Below are 20,886 nucleotides of genomic sequence, written 5' to 3' on the forward strand. Positions count from 1 at the left end.
AAGTCAAAATAATCACAGAAGAATTCACAAAACCTCAAACGTGAGATAATCTTAACCAACAAACAACTTCAAAGACTGGTAAAGTGGCCCCTGATCCAGGTGCGATGAATGGTAATTACAAAAGGGAAGGAATAAGAGAAAAGGCCTGGAGCTTTTTAAACGGTCACAGAAACAACACTAGGACAAATACAAATGAAACTTTAAAAATAAAACTTAGATAGATACGAAACAGTAAAAACAGACCATATCCAAGGCAGGACAGATGATATTTAATCTTGCACAGTTTTCTTTCACCAAGACCTCTGGAAGGAACTTATTCTAAAATCATTTACTGTCTATGATGCTGGAAATGTTGGCTCAGGCATGTAATCCTATTCCCAGGGAATAGAAACATAATCCATGGCAGAGTAGTCCTTTTCCTGATAGCAAACAAATGTAGCTTGATTTTGAAATCTTGGAAATCTATTTCCCAAGGTTCCAGCAGCATATTTTAAAGTTGTGCTAGGACATTTCTATCTGAGGAGAAGCACATTTTAATCAACTTAATCAGTAATATTTAAAACTGACTTTCCAAGTTGTTCTCTCCTCCTTTGTTCTGCATATCATCACGTTCTATCCATTCTTCACATGGTTTTCATGTTTTTTGCCATTCTTCCTATCACCTTCTTAGTTTAAGATCTGGACTAGTTTTTTTAAGACCCCTGACTGATCTCTCTTTACATTTCAATGAACATGCTAACATACGAATTATGCCAAAAATTGTGCTAATGAACACAAAAACTGAGTAACAGCTCCAAGTCTTGAACAAGCTTACAGTCTAGCTAGGAAAAACACCTGTAAACAAAAAATTGTTCTATGAAAACCTGTATAGGTGCTCTGGGAACACAAATAAGGAAATATCTAACTTTAACTGAGGGAAAGAGACTTAAGATCTTATTATAAAGTAATATGTGAACATATATTTAAATTTGTTAATTTTTATTACAAAAAACACAAAGTGTGTGGGGTGAGTGATGCAGGAAACTGGCATCAGAGACAGCATGGATAAGTGCTCAGAAATGAGAGAAAGCCCAAGAAACAAAAAACTTTAAATACAGTCAACAAGGAAGATGCCTGGAAGGACAATGATAGGTGGTAAAGAAAAGTAGGTTAAATTTCATTGCCAGGTTAAGAGGGCATGTATACAGACAGGAAAATCAGGTATAAAAATCTAGGTGAAGACTTCCCTCAACCAATATGATGTCACATTCATAACCACTACACTGAATTTGTTACTTTCTTACTCTCATATCTCTTTTTCAGTTCAGTTCAGTCGCTCAGTCGTGTCTGACTCTTTGCGACCCCATGAATCGCAGCACGCCAGGCCTCCCTGTCCATCACCAACTCCCGGAGTTCACTCATATCTCTTTTTAATTTTACCTAAAGGATACAAACCAAGATTCCATAGATCATGACAGTAACACATAATTTTGCTGTAGTAATTATCTCAAAATTCAACACAAACCTTATGCCTCAGCTTAATTTGGTTCCTATTTGCTTTCTGCCATTAGAGTGGTATCATCCGCGTATCTGAGGTTGTTGATGTTTCTCCCACCTATCTTGATTTCAGCTTGTAATTCATCCAGCCCAGCATTTCTCATGATGCGCTCAGCATATAGGTTAAACAAACAGGGTGACAGCAGACAGCCCCGTTGTATTCCTTTCTCAATCTTAAACCAATCAGTTGTTCCATACAGGGTTCTAACTGTTGCTTCTTGACCTGCACACAGGTTTCTCAGGAGATAGGTAAGATGGTCTGGTATTCCCATCTCTCTAAGAGCTTCCCACAGTTTGTCAGGATCCACACAAGGGCTCTAGCATAATCAATGAAACAGAGATAGATGTTTTTCTGAAATTCCCTTGCTTTCTCCATAATCCAGTGAGTGTTGGCAAATCAATCTCTGGTTCCTCTTCCTTTTCTAAACCCAGCTTGGACATCTGAAGTTCTTGGTTCGCATAATGCTGAAGCTTACCATGAAAGATTTTAAGCATGGTTTTACTAGCATGGGAGACGAGTGCAACTGTCCAATGGTTAGCACATTCTTTGGTACTACTTTTCTAGGGGATTGGGATGAGGACTGACCTTTTCCAATCCTGTGGTCACTGCTGGGTCTTCCAGATTTGCTGACATAATGAAAGAAAAAACCTTGATGGCATCATCCTTTAGGGATCTGAATAGTTCTGCTGGAATTTCGTCATACCCACTAGTTTTACTAGTAGCAATGCTTCTTAAGGCCCTCCAGAAGGTCTGATTCTGGGTGACTAATCACTAAGATCTTTTATATACAGGTCTTCTGTGTATTCTTTCCATCTCTTCTTGATCACTTCAGGGTCTATTAGTTCTCTACCATTTTTATCCTTTACTGTGCCCATCTTTGGGCAGAATGATCCCTTATGTTTCTAATTTTCCTTAAGAGCTCTCCAGTCTTTCCTCTTTTGTTGCTTTCTTCTATTATTAAGCACTGTTCATCGACGAAGGCCTTCTTGTCTCTTCTGGCTATTTTTTGGAACTCTGCGTTTAATTGGATGTACCTTTTCCACTCTCGCTTGCTTTTTGCTTCTCTTTGTTCTGCTATTTGTAAAGCCTCCTCAGATAACCACTTTGCCTTCTTGCTTTTCTTTTTCTTGGGGATGGTTCCACCTCTGTACCTCTGCATAAGATGATACCTCTGCTTAGAATGCTCTTTCTCCCATTCTTTGAAACTCTCACACCAAATCAGAACTCTTGGATTAGACAGTCACTGAAAATACTGTATCATAACTATAATTACATAACTTTTATTGACCACCTACTATATGCCAGGAAATATATTCTAAATGCTTTTAAATGTATTTATATAATCTTCATAGTTAAAACTAAGATCATGGCATCTGGTCCCATCACTTCATGGCAAATAGATGGGGAAACAGTGGAAACAGTGTCAGACTTTATTTTTTGGGGTTCCAAAATCACTGCAGATGGTGATTGTAACCATGAAATTAAAAGATGCTTACTCCTTGGAAGGAAAGTTATGACGAACCTAGACAGCATATTAAAAAGCAGAGATATTACTTTGCCAACAAAGGTCCATCTAGTCAAGGCTATGGTTTTTCCAGTGGTCATGTATGGACGTGAGAGTTGGACTGTGAAGAAAGCTGAGCGCCAAAGAATTGATGCTTTTGAACTGTGGTGTTGGAGAAGACTCTTTAGAGTCCCTTGGACTGCAAGGAGATCCAACCAGTTCATCCTAAAGGAGATCAGTCCTGGGTGTTCATTGGAAGGACTGATGCAGAAGTTGAAACTCTAATACTTTGGCCACCTCATGCGAAGAGTTGACTCACTGGAAAAAACCTTGATGCTGGGAGGGATTAGGGGCAGGAGGAGAAGGGGACGACAGAGGATGAGATGGTTGGATGGCATCACTGACTCGATGGACGTGAGTATGAGTGAACTCCAGGAGTTGGTGATGGACAAGGAGGCCTGGCGTGCTGTGATTCAAGAGTCGGACACGACTGAGCAACTGAACTGAGCTGAGCTATGTAACATGTATGTAATCCTCATGTGTTCACTTATTTAGTCTTTATTTTTAGATGAGAAAACTGAGAACTGCATCAGATATATGGTCATATATGACCCAAGGTCATATATCTGATGCGCCCAAGGTTTTATATCTGATAAGTGCCAAAGAAGGGCCATGAACCCATACAATTTGCTAGAGTCCCCGATTTTAACCATGATAGTACACTGACTCTCAGACATTCAGCTAATAATTTAATGTGTGTATTCTCCCAAAACAATAAGCTTCATTATGGGAGAAGCAGTAATGGGCAAAAGAGGTAAGTAGAGGGTGCCACATCAAATATGTGTGCAAGTCAAAAAGATCCTGTTAGCAGAAGAATGAGAATGAACTGACTAGAGGTATGCGAAACTAAAGCTAGTCTCTATCAGACTGATCTTATCTCTTTTAGAGAAAGAGACAATTTTAGAATAAAATTATGCTTAAGAGAACATTACTACACCAATTAAAAAGTAATTACTGTTTCATATTCCAAATTAATATTTTTACTAACTTTCAAAATATAATGAACCTAATTGAATCATTCAAGGAATTAAAATGGTTATTATAAAACTATATTTTTATTATAAGCTACTGAAATAGACACTGTAGCATTAAACAAGTAGAATACATTTATCAACTAGGTTAAAATAAGAACAAATACCTAATGGCAACATTTTCTTGGGGATTCCATTTCTAAAGTAGCTAGGAGTTTTTACTGTTAACATGCTGATACCTGTGACACATCACAAAATTAACTATTTAACAATATTAAAGTATGAAGACTTTTCTATAGCCAACAAATTTTCACCTTTAGCAACAGAGTCTGTAATCACCTTATATTATAAAGGATAAAGAGAGCCAAGTATAGGTAGTGGGTGTGAGTAACAAGACTGTTTTTTACTCCTGCTTCCCTAATGGAGACTTTACTAATTCATTCTGATTGCTGAACACAGAAATTGACTTCTAGCCTATTTTGCCCTCCCAATTTCATATTCACTATCAGAAAACATTTCATACACATGCATATACACGGAAGTTTTCTGTTATCTATAAAGTAGGCAGAAAATTAATTTAAAAAAACAAAGTCAATTGCAATTAACATTTATCTGCCTTTACCAAGATGTAGTAAACCAAACTGAAACCAATCACAAGAAGCTAAGATATCTGAAATCTACTTATCTTCAATACTGGCCTTTAGGAAAAGTTGATAGGTCAAATCCATTAAGACACTGCCCAGATTCTATGAAACAAGAATACTGTGCACCTATATCAAATATATACTACCACCTAGAAATATTTACAACCCAAGGAACTTCTGTTCTAGTGGTATTTTTTGGTAACAGGATTCTGAACTACCAATCCTACTTCACAACTGTAATAAATAATACTAATTTTCATTCCTAGAAAAAACTTAAAAAAAAAAATTGAAATGGGATTAAATAAAAGGAGAGAGAGGTACTAACATTGGAAAAAAAAATTAGCTTCTCAAAGAACAAAGAATTTAATATCTGGAAGTCTTTAGGGAAAAACAGGAGAAGGCAATGGCACCCCACTCCAGTACTCTTGCCTGGAAAATCCCATGGACGGAGGAGCCTGGTAGGCTGCAGTCCATGGGGTCGCTAACAGTTGGACACGACTGAGCGACTTCACTTTCACTTTTCACTTTCATGCATTGGAGAAGGAAATGGCAACCCACTCCAGTGTTCTTGCCTGGAGAATCCCAGGGACGGGGGAGCCTGATGGGCTTCCATCTACGGGGTCGCACAGAGTTGGACACGACTGAAGTGACTTAGCAGCAGCAGCAGCAGGGAAAAACAAATGATCTTTCCTTCTATTAAAAAAATAAACTACTCTCAAAGTCCGACTAGCTCTAGAATACTGTGGCTTGATACTAATAAATAAATGTATAATGAATAGTTTAATAATCTGCTTAGGATGGATCCAAGAAAAGTGAAGATTTAGATACATTTTAAATTGATCATTTCTAAAATCGTCAACTTAAATTGATAAGGAAATAAATAAAAGCAATTCACTTCACAGTTTTAGTAAATGCAAAAGGCCTGATAAATGAGCAATAAAAGCCTTAATGAATTCTGAAAAGGCAGCACAGGAAACTCTGGATGGAAACGTGATTCAGCAGAAAACCAGAGACTTATATGAACATACCCACAATTATCTTGGAGAGTAGTTAAATATTCTGGAACAAGATTTTTTACAGGAGTTACAGGAATACTTTGTAAGAGGTGCCACCCCCACAAAACAGGGTAGCTCACATTTCACAGAAAGACAGAGAGGGCATCAAGGGGAGATGAAAACACATCACTCTTTCTAATCCAACACCTGTTACTGCAATCTGGTATCTGAAGCTGCCTTACTAGATGACGTTCCCATGTCTGGTATGTACACCATACCTTAAGATGTGCCCCTCCCCAAAACCTACAAATTCTGTAGAGTATTACCAAAAAGTCTACAAATGCTCCTATCAGTCTGACTTTGATCTAGGGAGGATATGTTGTGCATGCTTCAATTTGAAGTAAAATAGATTTTGTGGTTTTCCCAAAATCTCAGTCGCTTGTATCAATATGCCTCATACAGATTCAAACTTTAACCATCAATATATAAGCTTTAAAAGATAACTGTATCATCCTAAAATCAAAATTCTTCAATTACTCAAAAAGTGCTAACAATCACATATTAACTAAAGAACCAACTATAACTGGTATGCCTTACCAGCAATAAGATTTGAGAACTTACACAATATGGACTAAAATTAAAATAAGCATTATTTTATCCTTGAATACAACTGGAAGAACATATAACAGTAAGCCTGTTAAGTTCAGAATATAAAACAAATATGAAAGAAAATTTTCAAATTAAGGTGGATATCTTAAACCAATGTTAAACATGGGGTCAGAGGTAGGGAGCTCTAAAAAAGGGGAGAGGAAGGGAATTCAAGATATTGGACATATGGTCTGCTTTGCTGGGAGATATGGATGTCTCTAAGCCTCCTAGTAGATTTAAGAAACCCTGGAACCTGAGATAAACTGTTGAGGATTCTGTATTTCAAGACCCTGCTCTGAGATGCGAAATGCCAAATACCTGGTGCCCCAACCTTTTTAAACCTGACATACTTTCTTTGAAGAAATGTTAGCAATCACAGGCCAAATTAATTTTTCCTGGGTATAATTTTGCACATCTTAGTATGTGCAAAAGAATTTAGAAATCAAGTGAATAAAAATCACGTGGTATAGATATGAGGGAACTAAAGAAAAATTTTTGAAGGCTTTCTGAGAAGCAAAAGCCTAAAATAATAATAAAGTGTAGACCCAGGTCTATACTGCCACAGAACTATTTCTAAAAAGTATGCATTAAGAAAAAAAGCTGCATTGTTAGATCATGATTTAAGATACAAGAAAGACAAGTAGAAAATGTCAAGAGTGTTGGCATTTTACACACACACACACACACACACACACACAATTTGGTGAACTTGCTCACTCAAGTGTTGGCTAAACTTTGTACTAAGTATTGTGCTGCTTCTATACTTATTTTTACTAACCTCAAACCTAGAGAGGGGTAGAAAAGTTTCAGTCTTCCTGTCTAGATTTCGAGGAAAAAGATGTTTCAAGTTTCTATTCCTGCAAATTTTAAAAATATATAGCTACCTGACTAAAACTTTGAAAAAGGGAAGGACAGCATGTCTACAGCTACCAGAAGGAAACTAAAATTTGCCTCCTTCTGATACCAAGCTAAACATGGCAAAATTTTAACTCTATGGATGTATGCTTTCCCTGACTTCTCTTAGCTTCTGTTCTGAAAATCAGTTTTTTCGGTCCTTCAATACTTTGTGGAGAATATGAAGTTTAAAACAATCTAACACCCTTCCTTTGCATTATAATATTTATGATTTATTCAGTTTAAGGTTGTCCCTCTTTCACATCCAATAAGAAAAAATTATTTCTTAGAACACATTAGGATTTTATTTAATAATTTATGAGGTAATTTTATGAAAAATAATTCTAAGAAGCATCGTATTTTTAAACTAACAAAATGACTCACTGGTAAAATGGCCCAACATCCACCCTTAAAATACTGATGACAGTACCATCTTTTCCCCCAGCCTTTCCCACCACATACTTACCTGTGCAACTTCTTTCAACATTTGCTACTCTGGGGATTGGAAAGCTCAGAGCAGGAGGCTGAAGTGAAGAAGGAAAGGTTGGAGGGTGAGCCATGACACCAGCCCCACACTAGGAGCTTCCCTGAGATACTACAGCAGGGTTGACACCATAGCTCTGAAGTTCAAACTCCAGCAAACGATAAGAAAGGAGTCCAACCAGAACATGATAAACGATGGGATTCTTCTGCTCTTTGAAAAATAAGGAAATCATGCTATAAAGATCTGAATGTCCAGTTTCAACATTATGACTCCCTGTTCACATCTTCATTATCCCCAACCCCAGATTCACCTCTCACACCGATTCAAAGTGCTCTTCAAAACAGAGGGTGGGAGGCGAAGTCCTACAAACTTGTACACAGAAAATGAGGATAGGGCTTACCTGGCCAGCATAAAAACGTCCAGAACAATATGTTAAAATACTCTGCCTACCTGCCCCTTGAATATATTCTTGCTCTCCTAAGCGTTTAATATTTAAGGCTCTCAAACACATTAATATTAACACCATCAACCAGGAAAAATTTTTAAATGACAGCGGGGCTACTTAGATGTATTTAAATTCCTAAAAGTAGACTAGTGACCTTTTTAAAATCCAGGGATAACTTTTGGTATAAGGATATTCCTTGGAGGAATTTCCTGGCAGGCCAGTGTTTAAGGAGTTTGACCTCCACTGCTGGGGCCCCAGTTCTATCTCTAGTTGTTGAACTAAGATTTTACAAGTTGTACAGAATGGCAAAAAAAAATTTCTGGGAGGAAACTAAGTTCTTAAAAGTGTTCCATTCTGATAAAAGCAAATAAGGACCCCCCTTAACTAATATAACTCTAATCAAATTAGATGATAAAAAATTAGACTTTTAGAGAAATAAATCTAAATATAGGACTTAAATGTGACTTTTATGAGAATAAGAATCCTCATTTTATAATATAGAAAGTAAACTATCAATTCAAAGGAAACTAGATTCTGATTATTATGACTAATAAAGCTAATAAAAGAAAATGTTCATTTCGGTTATTTAAAGATAACATCTATTTAGTAACATAAATATTACTGAAGGTGGCAAATACTATAAAACCGTAAACTAGGAGAAGGAAATGGCAACACACTCCAGTATTTTTGCCTACAAAACCCCATGGACAAAAGAACCTGGGGGGTAAAAACAAAACAAAACAAAACAAAAAAACACCAAAATTGTAAACTAAATTCACTGAAGATAAAGAATACCAAATTATTTTATACGAAGCAATTAAAAAGGAAAAGTATCCCTCTAGCAAGGGAACACAAGACCTTTAAAATACTTTTAAACAGCTTGCCATATAAATTAATTCAGTAAACACCTACTATGTGCTAAATATTTACATTTATACCCTTAAATACCTTATCCATTAGATGCTCAGAACAGAGAACATCATAAATCAAAGCGAGTAAAGAAGAAAAACACATTTATAGTGCTCCTGTACTACTCTGGCCTCCAGGCCTTAGTGAATTTACCCTTCATTACCTCTAATCTCCCACCATTCCTGCAACACTGCCCTGCTCCCCTTGATATTTCCTAAACTCAAAGGTCATACTTCTGACTTCAGGCTTTTGTATTTGTATACTTCAGGAAAGCTTTCTTCTTAGGTAGCTACATGGCTTCGGCTCACTTTACTTCGGATACTGAGCCATCCTAGTGAGGACTTCATTGTCTATTCTATTTTAGATTATACTATCCTTTGTCCTAATCCCTTGGCACCCTTTACCCCTTTTCCTATATGTGTCAACATATAACACACAATGCATTTTATCTATTTTGTTTAATGTCTTCCTATGCTCTAAAACATCAGCTCCCTGAGAACAGAATTTATTTTTGTCTCTTTGTTCACTTATGTCTCTGCAGAATCTGGAACGGTGCCTGGCAATGAATAGGCCCATAACATGCATGTGTCCTCCTCTTACTCCACACATGCTATTACCTGTGGTATGTGACAGGAACCCATCAATGCAGTGCTTACAGCACATGTGAAAGTTTTATGAGGACAACAATTATTTTAAAAAGTAATGGAATTATTCAAAAATTAATTTTTAGATTTCTGAAACATATGAATAAAACTGTTTTAGGCCTTTTCCCACTGAAATTGACAACCACTTCCAAAATACCTAATAGACACCTTCAGTGGTTAGAATGCCATACCATGAGAAGTAAATAAAAACTTCAGGATTTAAAATTACTTTTCTATTTCTTAAACTTTTTCTCAAGTTAGATTGTCTTCTTAAAAAAAGTTGCTTCACAAGTATTTCAGATTTATCAGTTTAATACGATGAGACAATACATGTTTCTTTCCTAGCAAAAAAAAAAAAAAATCCCCCTAGAAGAATTATACTACTCAGAGCCACTGGGTTGCACTGTAGTCCATGGGAATATATACTCCTTAAAGTTAGCTGAACCATTTACTGCTAGAACAGGGTAACACAGTGTGGGCCTGGTACAAATACGCACTAACATGTACTGAGTGTTTACTAAATGGTAAGCACGGCTCAAAGCACTTTATACATATTACCTCACTTAATCATAACAAAATCTCTGTAAGATGTACTTTTACTTCAAATTGAGGCACAGAAGGGTAGGGTCTACATACTCTCATCAGACTGAAAATATTTCTCTTTCACAGTTATTATGAATACCCAGTTCTTACAATTCCAATAAGATATGAAAGGCTTATTTTCCAGAAAAACCCAAGTGGATAGACTTCAAATTTTAGAAGCTGGCCAAAGTATAGGTAAGGGTGAGGCACTGGCTTGAAAATTGAGAGATGAAGTAAAGATCCACATTCTGAACTGTGGGATCCTCAGCTTTCTTTCCTTAACTTGCTTACAAACACCGTCAGATGTAAGCATCACCCCGTCCATTGCACCTTGATACTACCTGTGGAAAAACTGAATTGCTGCAGAGAAATAAATGTCACACACTAACAAAGTGAGGTCCGTCCCAATGAAAAGGCTAACTCAACTACATGTTAACACACTGTCCACAAACCCAGTAATCACTTTACTTTTTTAAAAATAATTTGAGTCACAAAAGAGCTGTTTAAAAATAGGACAGCATTCCCATATACCCCATTTTCCTCCAGTGGTAATATCTTCTTAGACAAGTATCAAAACTAAGAAATTAGCTATTAACTAACAACTTCACCAGTTTCCCACTAACTTCCTTTTTCTGTACCAGGGTAGACATTATATTTAGTTTTATGCTTCCTTAGTCTTCTGCAACCATGGACTTTACGTCAGTCTTTCACAACACTGATGTCTTCAGTCATACCAGTGTGGCTAACACTACAGAATGTCCTGCAACTTGGGTAGGTCTGATGTTTTGTCATGACTAGATTGACGTCAAACATTTTTAAAGACACATTACCACAAATGTGACATGTCCTCAAGTGCACCATATGTGATGGATATATTCCAATATATGCATGCATGTGATGATAAAATGTCTTATTACAAGTGATACTAACCTTGATCTTGGTTAAAATGTGTATCTGCCAGTTTTCTCCATTGTAACTCACTATTTCCCTTTTGAAAACAGTAAACATTCTGAAAAAAATACTTTTAGAGCATGCAAATATCTGTCCTTAATTTTTGGCTCACTAATTTAGAGCATTCATCCATGGATACTGCCTACAGCACCTTTTACTGTGATGGTTTAAGGATGATTTTCTATTTTCTTCATTTCTTTTACATTGTATTTGTTCATCAAAATGTTTCTGTAACTAGACAAATCATCTTTTAAAGATCTTATTCTCAAACATGAATACAAGTGTCAAAGATGTAACCTAACTGACCCAAAGTGATATAGACAGAAAGTGAAAAATAGTGTCTTAAAACCAAGAGTCTTTTAATCTATAACAATACATTCTTTCAGTTTCATTACACTACTCTTATCCCAGTAGAAAAGAGCACTTATAAATTCATATGCCCCAAGCAGTCTTTTTCACTTTCATCAAGAGGCTTTTGAGTTCCTCTTCACTTTCTGCCATAAGGGTGGTGTCATCTGCCTATCTGAGGTTATTGATATTTCTCCCAGCAATCTTGATTTCAGCTTGTGTTTCTTCCAGTCCAGCATTTCTCCTGATGTACTCTGCATATAAGTTAAATAAGCAGGGTGACAATATACGGCCTTGACGAACTCCTTTTCCTATTTGGAACCAGTCTGTTGTTCCATGTCCAGTTCTAACTGTTGCTTCCTGACCTGCATACAGATTTCTCAAGAGGCAGATCAGGTGGTCTGGTATTCCCATCTCTTGAAGAACTGTCCACCGTTTCTTGTGATCCACACAGGCAAAGGCTTTGGCATAGTCAATAAAGCAGAAATAGATGTTTTTCTGGAACTCTCTTGCTTTTTCCATGATCCAGCAGATGTTGGCAATTTGATCTCTGGTTCCTCTGCCTTTTCTAAAACCAGCTTGAACATCAGGAAGTTCACGGTTCACGTATTGCTGAAGCCTGGCTTGGAGAATTTTGAACATTACTAGCGTGTGAGATGAGTGCAATTGTGCGGCAGTTTGAGCATTCATTGGCATTGCCTTTCTTTGGGACTGGAATGAAAACTGACCTTTTCCAGTACTGTGGCCACAGCTGAGTTTTCCAAATTTGCTGGCATATTGAGTACAGCACTTTCACAGCATCATCTTTCAGGATTTGGAATAGCTCAACCGGAATTCCATCACCTCCACTAGCTTTGTTCGTAGTGATGCCTTCTAAGGCCCACTTGACTTCACATTCCAGGATGTCTGGCTCTAGGTCAGTGATCACACCATCGTGATTATATGGGTCGTGAAGCTCTTTTTTGTACAGTTCTTCTGTGTATTCTTGCCATCTTTTAATATCTTCTGCTTCTGTTAGCCTCTTGATAAAAGTGAAAGTGGAGAGTGAAAAAGTTGGCTTAAAGCTCAACATTCAGAAAACAAAGATCATGGCATCCAGTCCCACCACTTCATGGGTAATAGATGGGCAAACAGTGGAAACAGTGTCAGACTTTATTTTTCTGAGCTCCAAAATCACTGCAGATGGTGATTGCACCCATGAAATTCAAAGATGCTTACTCCTTGGAAGCAAAGTTATGACCAACCTAGATAGCATATTCAAAAGCATAGACATTACTTTGCCAACAAAGGTCCGTCTAGTCAAGGCTATGGGTTTTCCTGTGGTCATGTATGGATGTGAAAGTTGGACTGTGAAGAAGGCTGAGCGCCAAAGAATTGACACTTTTGAACTGTGGTGTTGGAGAAGACTCTTGAGAGTCCCTTGGACTGCAGGGAGATCCAACCAGTCCATTCTGAAGGAGATCAGCCCTGGGATTTCTTTGGAAGGAATGATGCTAAAGCTGAAACTCCAGTACTCTGGCCACCTCATGCGAAGAGTTGATTCATCGGAAAAGACCCTGATGCTGGGAGGGATTGGGGGCAGGAGGAGAAGGGGACGACAGAGGATGAGATGGCTGGATGGCATCACTGACTCAATGGACGTGAGTCTCAGTGAACTCCAGGAGTTGGTAATGGACAGGGAGGCTTGGCGTGCTGCGATTCATGGGGTCGCAAAGAGTCGGACACGACTGAGCGACTGATCTGATCTGAAGCAGTCTCTATCAGTACTTCCAGCCCTAAATAAGAAAGATCTTTTCTTTTTCCTAAGAAAAAAAAATCTTCCTATTTTCATTACTATACATCATTATACACATTTACTATAATACCTTTAGTCTACTGAGGCAGGTTAAACAATGAAGATATAATATTCTACGTGACAGAATAAGGAATTCTAATTAGTAAAATTATGACCTCAGTTAAGAAGATAAATGGTCATTATATTTACAAGTCTACTGTGATTCCCTGGTGGTTCAGTGGTAAAGAATTCGCCTGCCAATGCAGGAAATGCAAGAGACTTGAGTTTGACTCCTGGGTCAGGAAGATCTCCTGGAATAGAAAATGGCAACCACTCCAGTATTCTTGCCTGGAAAATTCCATGGACAGAAGAGCCTGACGGGCTATGGTCCATGGGATTGCAAACAGTTGAACAAGACTTTGAGACTAAGCACAACAACAATATTTACAAGTCTACTAGATTCCAGGGAATCTTAAGGGAGGGAACTGACAGGGAAATTTCAATTTTTAGATTTAGGTAAAATAGAATCGCAGCTCTGATGACTCCATATATGAATTGGAATTTACTGACTTGTACTGTTTGATGTTTCTTCACAAATGATGCTAAGTGCTGAGAACAAGTCTGATATTTCATTGGATTGCATTTCACATAGTGTCTTACACAATAAAAACTATTCAAGCCTTGACTGAACACTAACTTAAAAGCTTATTTTCTCAGTCTCAAGAATGATTTTTCATCCATCTTCTCAACCAAAATAAAAATTTGTTTAAAGATGAAACCTTTTAAGATTTAGTAAGACTTCTACTTCCAACCAAGATGGAGGAGTAGGGCTCCCCTTTTTCCCATGTCATCTGAAACAACTTTTAAAATGGATTTTAAAAAATGGGTAAAATACATTTATCAATGGTTTTCAGACATAGGACATAAAGCAGTATAAAACAAGAACCCCTAAGAGAAGAGAAAGAACTGATATGAGCCTTACAACTGCCCCTGCTTATTGAATGGGGGAGTTTCCAAGTTATAATACCAAGTTGCAATACAAGGAGAGGGAGTCGTGGTGAAGGCCAGAAATTTCTGTGAATTGAGAAAGTGTAGCTGAGAAGGCAGCTAGAGCACCAAGTAAGAGAGAGCTGCAAAGAGAAAGCATTAGAGAAATCTGGAAAGGGTTCCTCTTTGGTCATCTGTGCATATGCATGTATGCAGAGGATGGGAACAGAGACAGCACAAATAATCTCTAGGCTCACACAACTGTTCCCTAAGCCAAAATAGAAAAACACAGTTCGCAGGGCATCAGATAGAGTACTCAGAAGAATACAGTCTCAGTATGTGGGAACAATTAGCCTAGACTAAAAGCTACTGTGGTCCTTTGTAACAAAACTTACCATTAAAAGGGGGAGTGGGGGGGAGGGAAGAATGTCTCAAAGGGCTCAAAAAGCTTCTACGTAACTAAAAAAGCTCAAGAACACTAACAAATACAAAAAAATAAAAATGTATAGCACTGAACAGATTAAAAATTCTAAGAACTGGCATCCAAGCAGAACAGAAGTTTCCTGGCCAGGCAAAACAATAATAAAATACATAATGGGGAACCAACAAGAGAACAGACCCAGAAATGGTACAGGTGACAGAATTAACAATGACATTATAGAGCTGTTATGGTTTGTATGTAAAGGGAAGAATAACTGGCATGATGAAGAAAAGACTGGTGAACTTTTAAAAACACAGATATAAAAAAACCATCCTAAATACATGGAAAAAAAAATATTTTAAAAACTGAACAGAGCAACAGTAAGCTGTGGGGCTTCATGTGATTTAATATATGTATAATTGGAGTCCCCAAGGTTGAATAGGTACAGAGTAAATATTCACAAAAATAGTAGAATAAAAATCTCAACTGATTCACTTTGCTATACATTGAAACTAACACAACACTGAAAGTCAATTATGCTCCATTAAAAATTCTTAATAAAAATCCCAAATTTGATTCAAGAGTAAATATTCACAAAAATAGTAGAATAAAAATCTCAACTGATTCACTTTGCTGTACACTTGAAACTAACACAACACTGAAAGTTAATTATACTCCATTAAAAATTCTTAATAAAAATCCCAAATTTGATTCAAAGACTAATAAATTCACAAATTTAAAAGGCTCAATGAATCTCAAGCATGAGACATGAAAACTATACCAAGATATATCATAGATAAATGTGCAAAACCAAGGCAAAGGAACCAGAGATTAAATTGCCAACATCCGCTGGATCATCAAAAAAGTGAGAGAGTTCCAGAAAAACATCTATTTCTGCTCTATTGACTATGCCAAAGCCTTTGACTGTGTGGATCATAATCAACTGTGGAAAATTCTGAAAGAGATGTGAATACCAGACCACCTGACCTGTCTCTTGAGAAGCTTGTATGCAGGTCAGGAAGCAACAGATAGAACTGGACATGGAACAACAGACTGGTTCCAAATAGGAAAAGGAGTACGTCAAGGCTGTATATTGTCACCCTGCTTATTTAACTTCTATGCAGAGTACATCATAAGAAACGCTGGGCTGGAAGAAGCACAAGCTGGAATCAAGATTGCCGGGAGAAATATCAATAACCTAAGATATGGAGATGACACCACCCTTATGGCAGAAAGTGAAGAGGAACTCAAAAGCCTCTTGATGAAAGTGAAAGAGGAGAGTGAAAAAGTTGGCTTAAAGCTCAACATTCAGAAAACTAAGATCATGGCATCTGGTCCCATCACTTCATGGCAAATGAAACCGTGTCAGACTTTATTTTTTTTGGCTCCATATCACTGCAGATGGTGACTGCAGCTATGAAACGAAAAGACGCTTACTCCTTGGAAGGAAAGTTATAACCAACCTAGACAGCATATTCAAAAGCAGAGACATTACTTTGCCAACAAAGGTCCGTCTAGTCAAGGCTATGGGTTTTCAGTGGTCATGTATGGGTGTGAGAGTTGGACATAGGATGACATGGCTGGATGGCATCACCGATTTGATGGACATTAGTCTGGGTAAACTCCAGGAGTTGGTGATGGACAGGGAGGCCTGGCATGCTGCGATTCATGGGGTTGCAGAATAGTAATACACGACTGAGAGACTGATGAGCAACTGAACTGAACTGAATAACCAAAAAAATGTTAATAGTAGCCAGAGAAAAAGTTACAGTATTCAAAGAGGGCCAAAGATAAAACAGCAGGTCTTTTGCATAAATGGTCTAAATTAGAAAACAGTGGAGCAAAATCTTCAAAGCATTTAAACAAAAATCTGTCAACTTTGAATTCCAGATCCAGCAATAACTTTATCAAAAATACAAGTGAAATAAAAACTTTTTCAGATAAACGAAACCTAAATGAATTCATCACCATCAGAAATGTATCACAGTCTATCCATCGGGATAGACTGACTTTTTTAGGTCAAAGTCTATCCCAATGGAGCTTTTTCTATAGATTAACATTGCTGGAAAATCCTCATGGTATAAATATGTGTTTTGTTTTACTGTTTGTAGGAAAGAATTATATGACGAGATGCTACTAAAAGTATGAAAGATCTAATAGTCAAATTTTCTTATCTTAAGATACTGGAATATCCCAAAGGTCTACCCTATGATAGGATGTGATTAGGGTGAATATGACTTGCATTAATACTTAGAGGGCATGTGAAATTAAGAACCAGGTAGATCCATTAATTCTGACCCTAAAAGTTGCCCTAACGTAAACTGCTTCAGAGTCCCCTGAACAGCAAGGAGATCAAATCAGTCAATCCTAAAGGAAATCAACCCTGAATATTCGCTGGAAGGACTGAAGCTGAAGCTCCAATACTTTGGCCACTTGATGCAAAGAGCTGGCTCACTGGAAAAGACCCTGATTCTGAGAAAGACTGAGGGCAGGAGGAGATGGGGGCAACAGAGGATGAGATGGTTGGATGGTCATCACTGACTCAATGGACATAAGTGTGAGCAAACTGTAGGAGACAGTGAAGGACAGGAAAGCCTGGCATGTTCATGGGGTCACAAACAGGACACAAGCAGGACACAACTTAGCCACCGAACAATAACAAACTGTTTGAAGAAACTGGATCCTAAAGATTATAGGTAGGGAATTTTTGAAGTCATCAGTATGTTAATATTCAAGTGGAGATCAAAGAAGGTCAACTGAAAGAACTGTGAACTGACATGACAACTGTGGGTTAGGTGAGCGTTCTTTTAAAACTTTCAAGGAACTAAGGTAAGGTGAAAGGTAGTAGAAGGAATCACAACGTGCAAAATTCTTAAAAGCAAAAATTTAATGACTTTAATTTTGCCTGTGTTACACGTAACTTAAAAAGCTTTAAAATTTTTTAAAGTCCTTCAATTAGAAGGAAAATGGTAATATTATAAAGAAGTGAAGGAAGGAAAAAGAAAAGAAAGGGAGTGAGGAAGGAGGCAAGCAAGGGAAGAAACTGGAAGGAAAAGCAGAGGGAAGTTAAAAAAAGAAGAGAAGCAACGGAAAGAGAAAGAATACGATGAAAATGGATCACCAAACATTTTCAATTATTGTAATAATAAAAAGCAGAAGTAACGCTAACCCCTCCCCACCAAATTACAGTAAACAATGAGAATATGTCACAGAAATTGAAACAACTGTTTCTCTTAAGGAGTGAAATTCCCACTGAGACCTAGAGAATGGTAAAGAAATATGGTTCTAGCAGTCTAGCAGACTATAAAAAAAAAAAAAAATGCACCACTCATAACCAACTAAAAATGCTCCACAAAATACTCAGCCAACAACAAACATTAATTAAGCAGATACTAAGCATTATTCCCAATATTGCCAGGAGAAATATTAATAACCTCAGATACGCAGATGACACCACAAAGCCTCTTGATGAAAGTGAAAGTGGAGAGTGAAAAAGTTGGCTTAAAGCTCAACATTCAGAAAACTAAGATCATGGCATCTGGTCCCATCACTTCATGGGAAATAGATGGGGAAACAGTGGAAACAGTGTCAGACTTTATTTTTTGGGGCTCCAAAGTTACTGCAGATGGTGACTGCACCCATGAAATTCAAAGATGCTTACTCCTTGGAAGCAAAGTTATGACCAACCTAGATAGCATATTCAAAAGCAGAGACATTACTTTGCCAACAAAGGTCCGTCTAGTCAAGGCTATGGTTTTTCCAGTGGTCATGTATGGATGTGAGAGTTGGACTGTGAAGAAGGCTGAGCACCGAAGAATTGATGCTTCTGAACTGTGGTGTTGGAGAAGACTCTTGAGAGTCCCTTGGACTGCAAGGAGATCTAACCAGTCCATTCTAAAGGAAATAAGTCCTGGGTGTTCTTTGGAAGGAATGATGCTAAAACTGAAACTCCAGTACTTTGGCTACCTCATGTGAAGAGTTGACTCACTGGAAAAGACTCTGATGCTGGGAGGAATTGGAGGCAGGAGGAAAAGGGGACGACAGAGGATGAGATGGCTGGATGGCATCACTGACTCAATGGATGTGAGTTTGAGTGAACTCTGGGAGTTGGTGATGGACATGGAGGCCTGGTGTGCTGCAATTCACAGGGTCGCAAAGAGTCGGACACGACTGAGCGACTCAACTGAACTGAACTGAACTGAAGCATTATTCTCAGGTAGGGATACAGTGTGAAGAAAATATTAGTAAAATCTAAAACAGAGATTACATTCTGATTTTTAAATGAACTTTGAACGTGGAAGATGGGGAAGAGGGAAATTCAGCACCCCAAAACGAAATGTTTACATTTCCAAACAGAAATTTGCTCAAGGTAGAAAGCTATTAAAGACATCTCATAAAGCAGGTAACTTAAAACCCCTTAGTGAAGAATGCATCAAAAATTCTTGATGGCCCTAACTAAATTTGATGCTGGCAGAAGCAGGTAAAGCAATCTCTTCTGAGAATCTATAGCCAAAGCAGCCCAAATTCACATTACCTGTATGGACTACAACTTCAAATCAACATTTTATTTTGAATTGGGCCTGGATTTGGTAGTACCTTAGGCACTGGCAGAAGCATAGGCAAATCCCCTTGGGAAAAATGTCTTTTCACCCATTCCTCAAAGAAATACCACAGATTTTTAAGAAACATAAAATGGTAACTAACTTACACACAAATACAAAGAATCAAGGTACCATAAGTGAGAACCAGCAGAAACAAGAAACATTAGAGTGATCTGCATCAACTTTCAACTGCTGGAGTCAAAATCTAAACAAAAAAATAAATAATGTTAAAAATGTGAATAATGATAAATATGCAGGCACAAAAGATATGGACAAGATTAACAAAGCTGGTCTCATGGAAACAAAGCAATATACCTGCCACCTGGTCAATATGCATTTTGTTCAAGTATATAAATAATTGATATCATACTGACCACATTCTCTAGCTACAGTGGAATACATGAGAAATCAGCAATAGGAAGATAATAAGAAAAATCTCGTAAGTTTGGAAAATTAAAAACACTTAAAATTAAAGAACAGTAAAACAAGCCCTAAAAGAATAAAAAGAAATAACTTAGTAAAGAGCATAAACTGATGAATATAAAACAAAAATAAATTTAAAAAACAGGTAAATGAAGCTAGAAGTTGATTACAAAGTGACAAATCCCTAGCAAGGGTGACAAATTAAGAGGAAAAGGCACACAATAAAAAAATCTTAAGGATAAAAAAGGTGTTAAAGAGAAAAAATATAAATAAGAAAGTAGCATTATGAGTAATTTCTTAATCCTAATAAAGCGTATCTACAAAAAAAAAAATCCTGCACCAAATATCTTATTTACTGACAACTTAAAGCTTGTAGGACAAGTAAAACAAGAGAAAAGAGTTCTACTATTTACACTTCTATTCAATATTGTATCAGAAATACAAGTGAGTTCTGAAAAGATATCTAAGTCATAAAAAATATAAAGTACCAAAATTGTAACCTACAGATGATATATTTATTTACACAAAAGCCACTCAAAGAACCTACAGATAAATTATAAGAATAAAATTTCAGTAACATTAACTAATGGATACAATAATCAAGTTTAAAAGTCAAATGTATGTCAATATAACAGTGACATCTATAAAACATAATTTAAAAAATATAATTTACCAAAAAAAAACAACAAAAAGTACTTATGTATAACCCTGACTAAAGATTTATAAGTCCATTGCTTAAAAAAAATCTTTTGAAGTAAAAATTTACTGAGAGAAAATATAGAAGACCTCAGTGTATGAATTCAGAGAGGAAGAATATCATAAATGTGTCAATTTTTCCCCAAATAAAAATGAAGGTAATAAAATTCCACTTGTAAACACAATACTTTTCTTTTCAATTCTAAATCTGTCATTGAACAAAGGCCAAGAAAGTTAAGACAATAATCAAAACCAAAGTGGAGAGACAGACATGAACATCTGATGCAAAGCTATAGTAAAAGAAAATGGGCTACTGGTGCAGGCAGAGACAAACACATCAAAGGAACCAAACAAAGACATAAGAAACA

The 20,886-nt window shown here is 37.0% G+C and overlaps 1 protein-coding gene across 8 annotated transcripts in view; it reads right to left on the bottom strand.

Annotated features, from left to right (window-relative positions):
* CNOT2 (CCR4-NOT transcription complex subunit 2) overlaps positions 1 to 20,886 on the bottom strand; it is a 132,156-nt gene that overhangs the window by 50,223 nt on the left and 61,047 nt on the right. For 2 of the 8 annotated variants that reach the window (XM_059886541.1, XM_024991917.2), the window contains exon 3: positions 7,720 to 7,777. The exons of the other annotated variants lie outside the window; for them this stretch is intronic. In XM_059886541.1, coding sequence (XP_059742524.1) covers positions 7,720 to 7,740 — 21 coding nt within the window. In that variant the 5' untranslated portion in view covers positions 7,741 to 7,777. The remainder of the gene's footprint in view (positions 1 to 7,719; positions 7,778 to 20,886) is intronic. 8 annotated transcript variants of the gene reach the window in all.

This window comes from Bos taurus, chromosome 5 (genome assembly GCF_002263795.3).
Source record: "Bos taurus isolate L1 Dominette 01449 registration number 42190680 breed Hereford chromosome 5, ARS-UCD2.0, whole genome shotgun sequence".
Classification (NCBI taxonomy): domain Eukaryota; kingdom Metazoa; phylum Chordata; class Mammalia; order Artiodactyla; family Bovidae; genus Bos; species Bos taurus.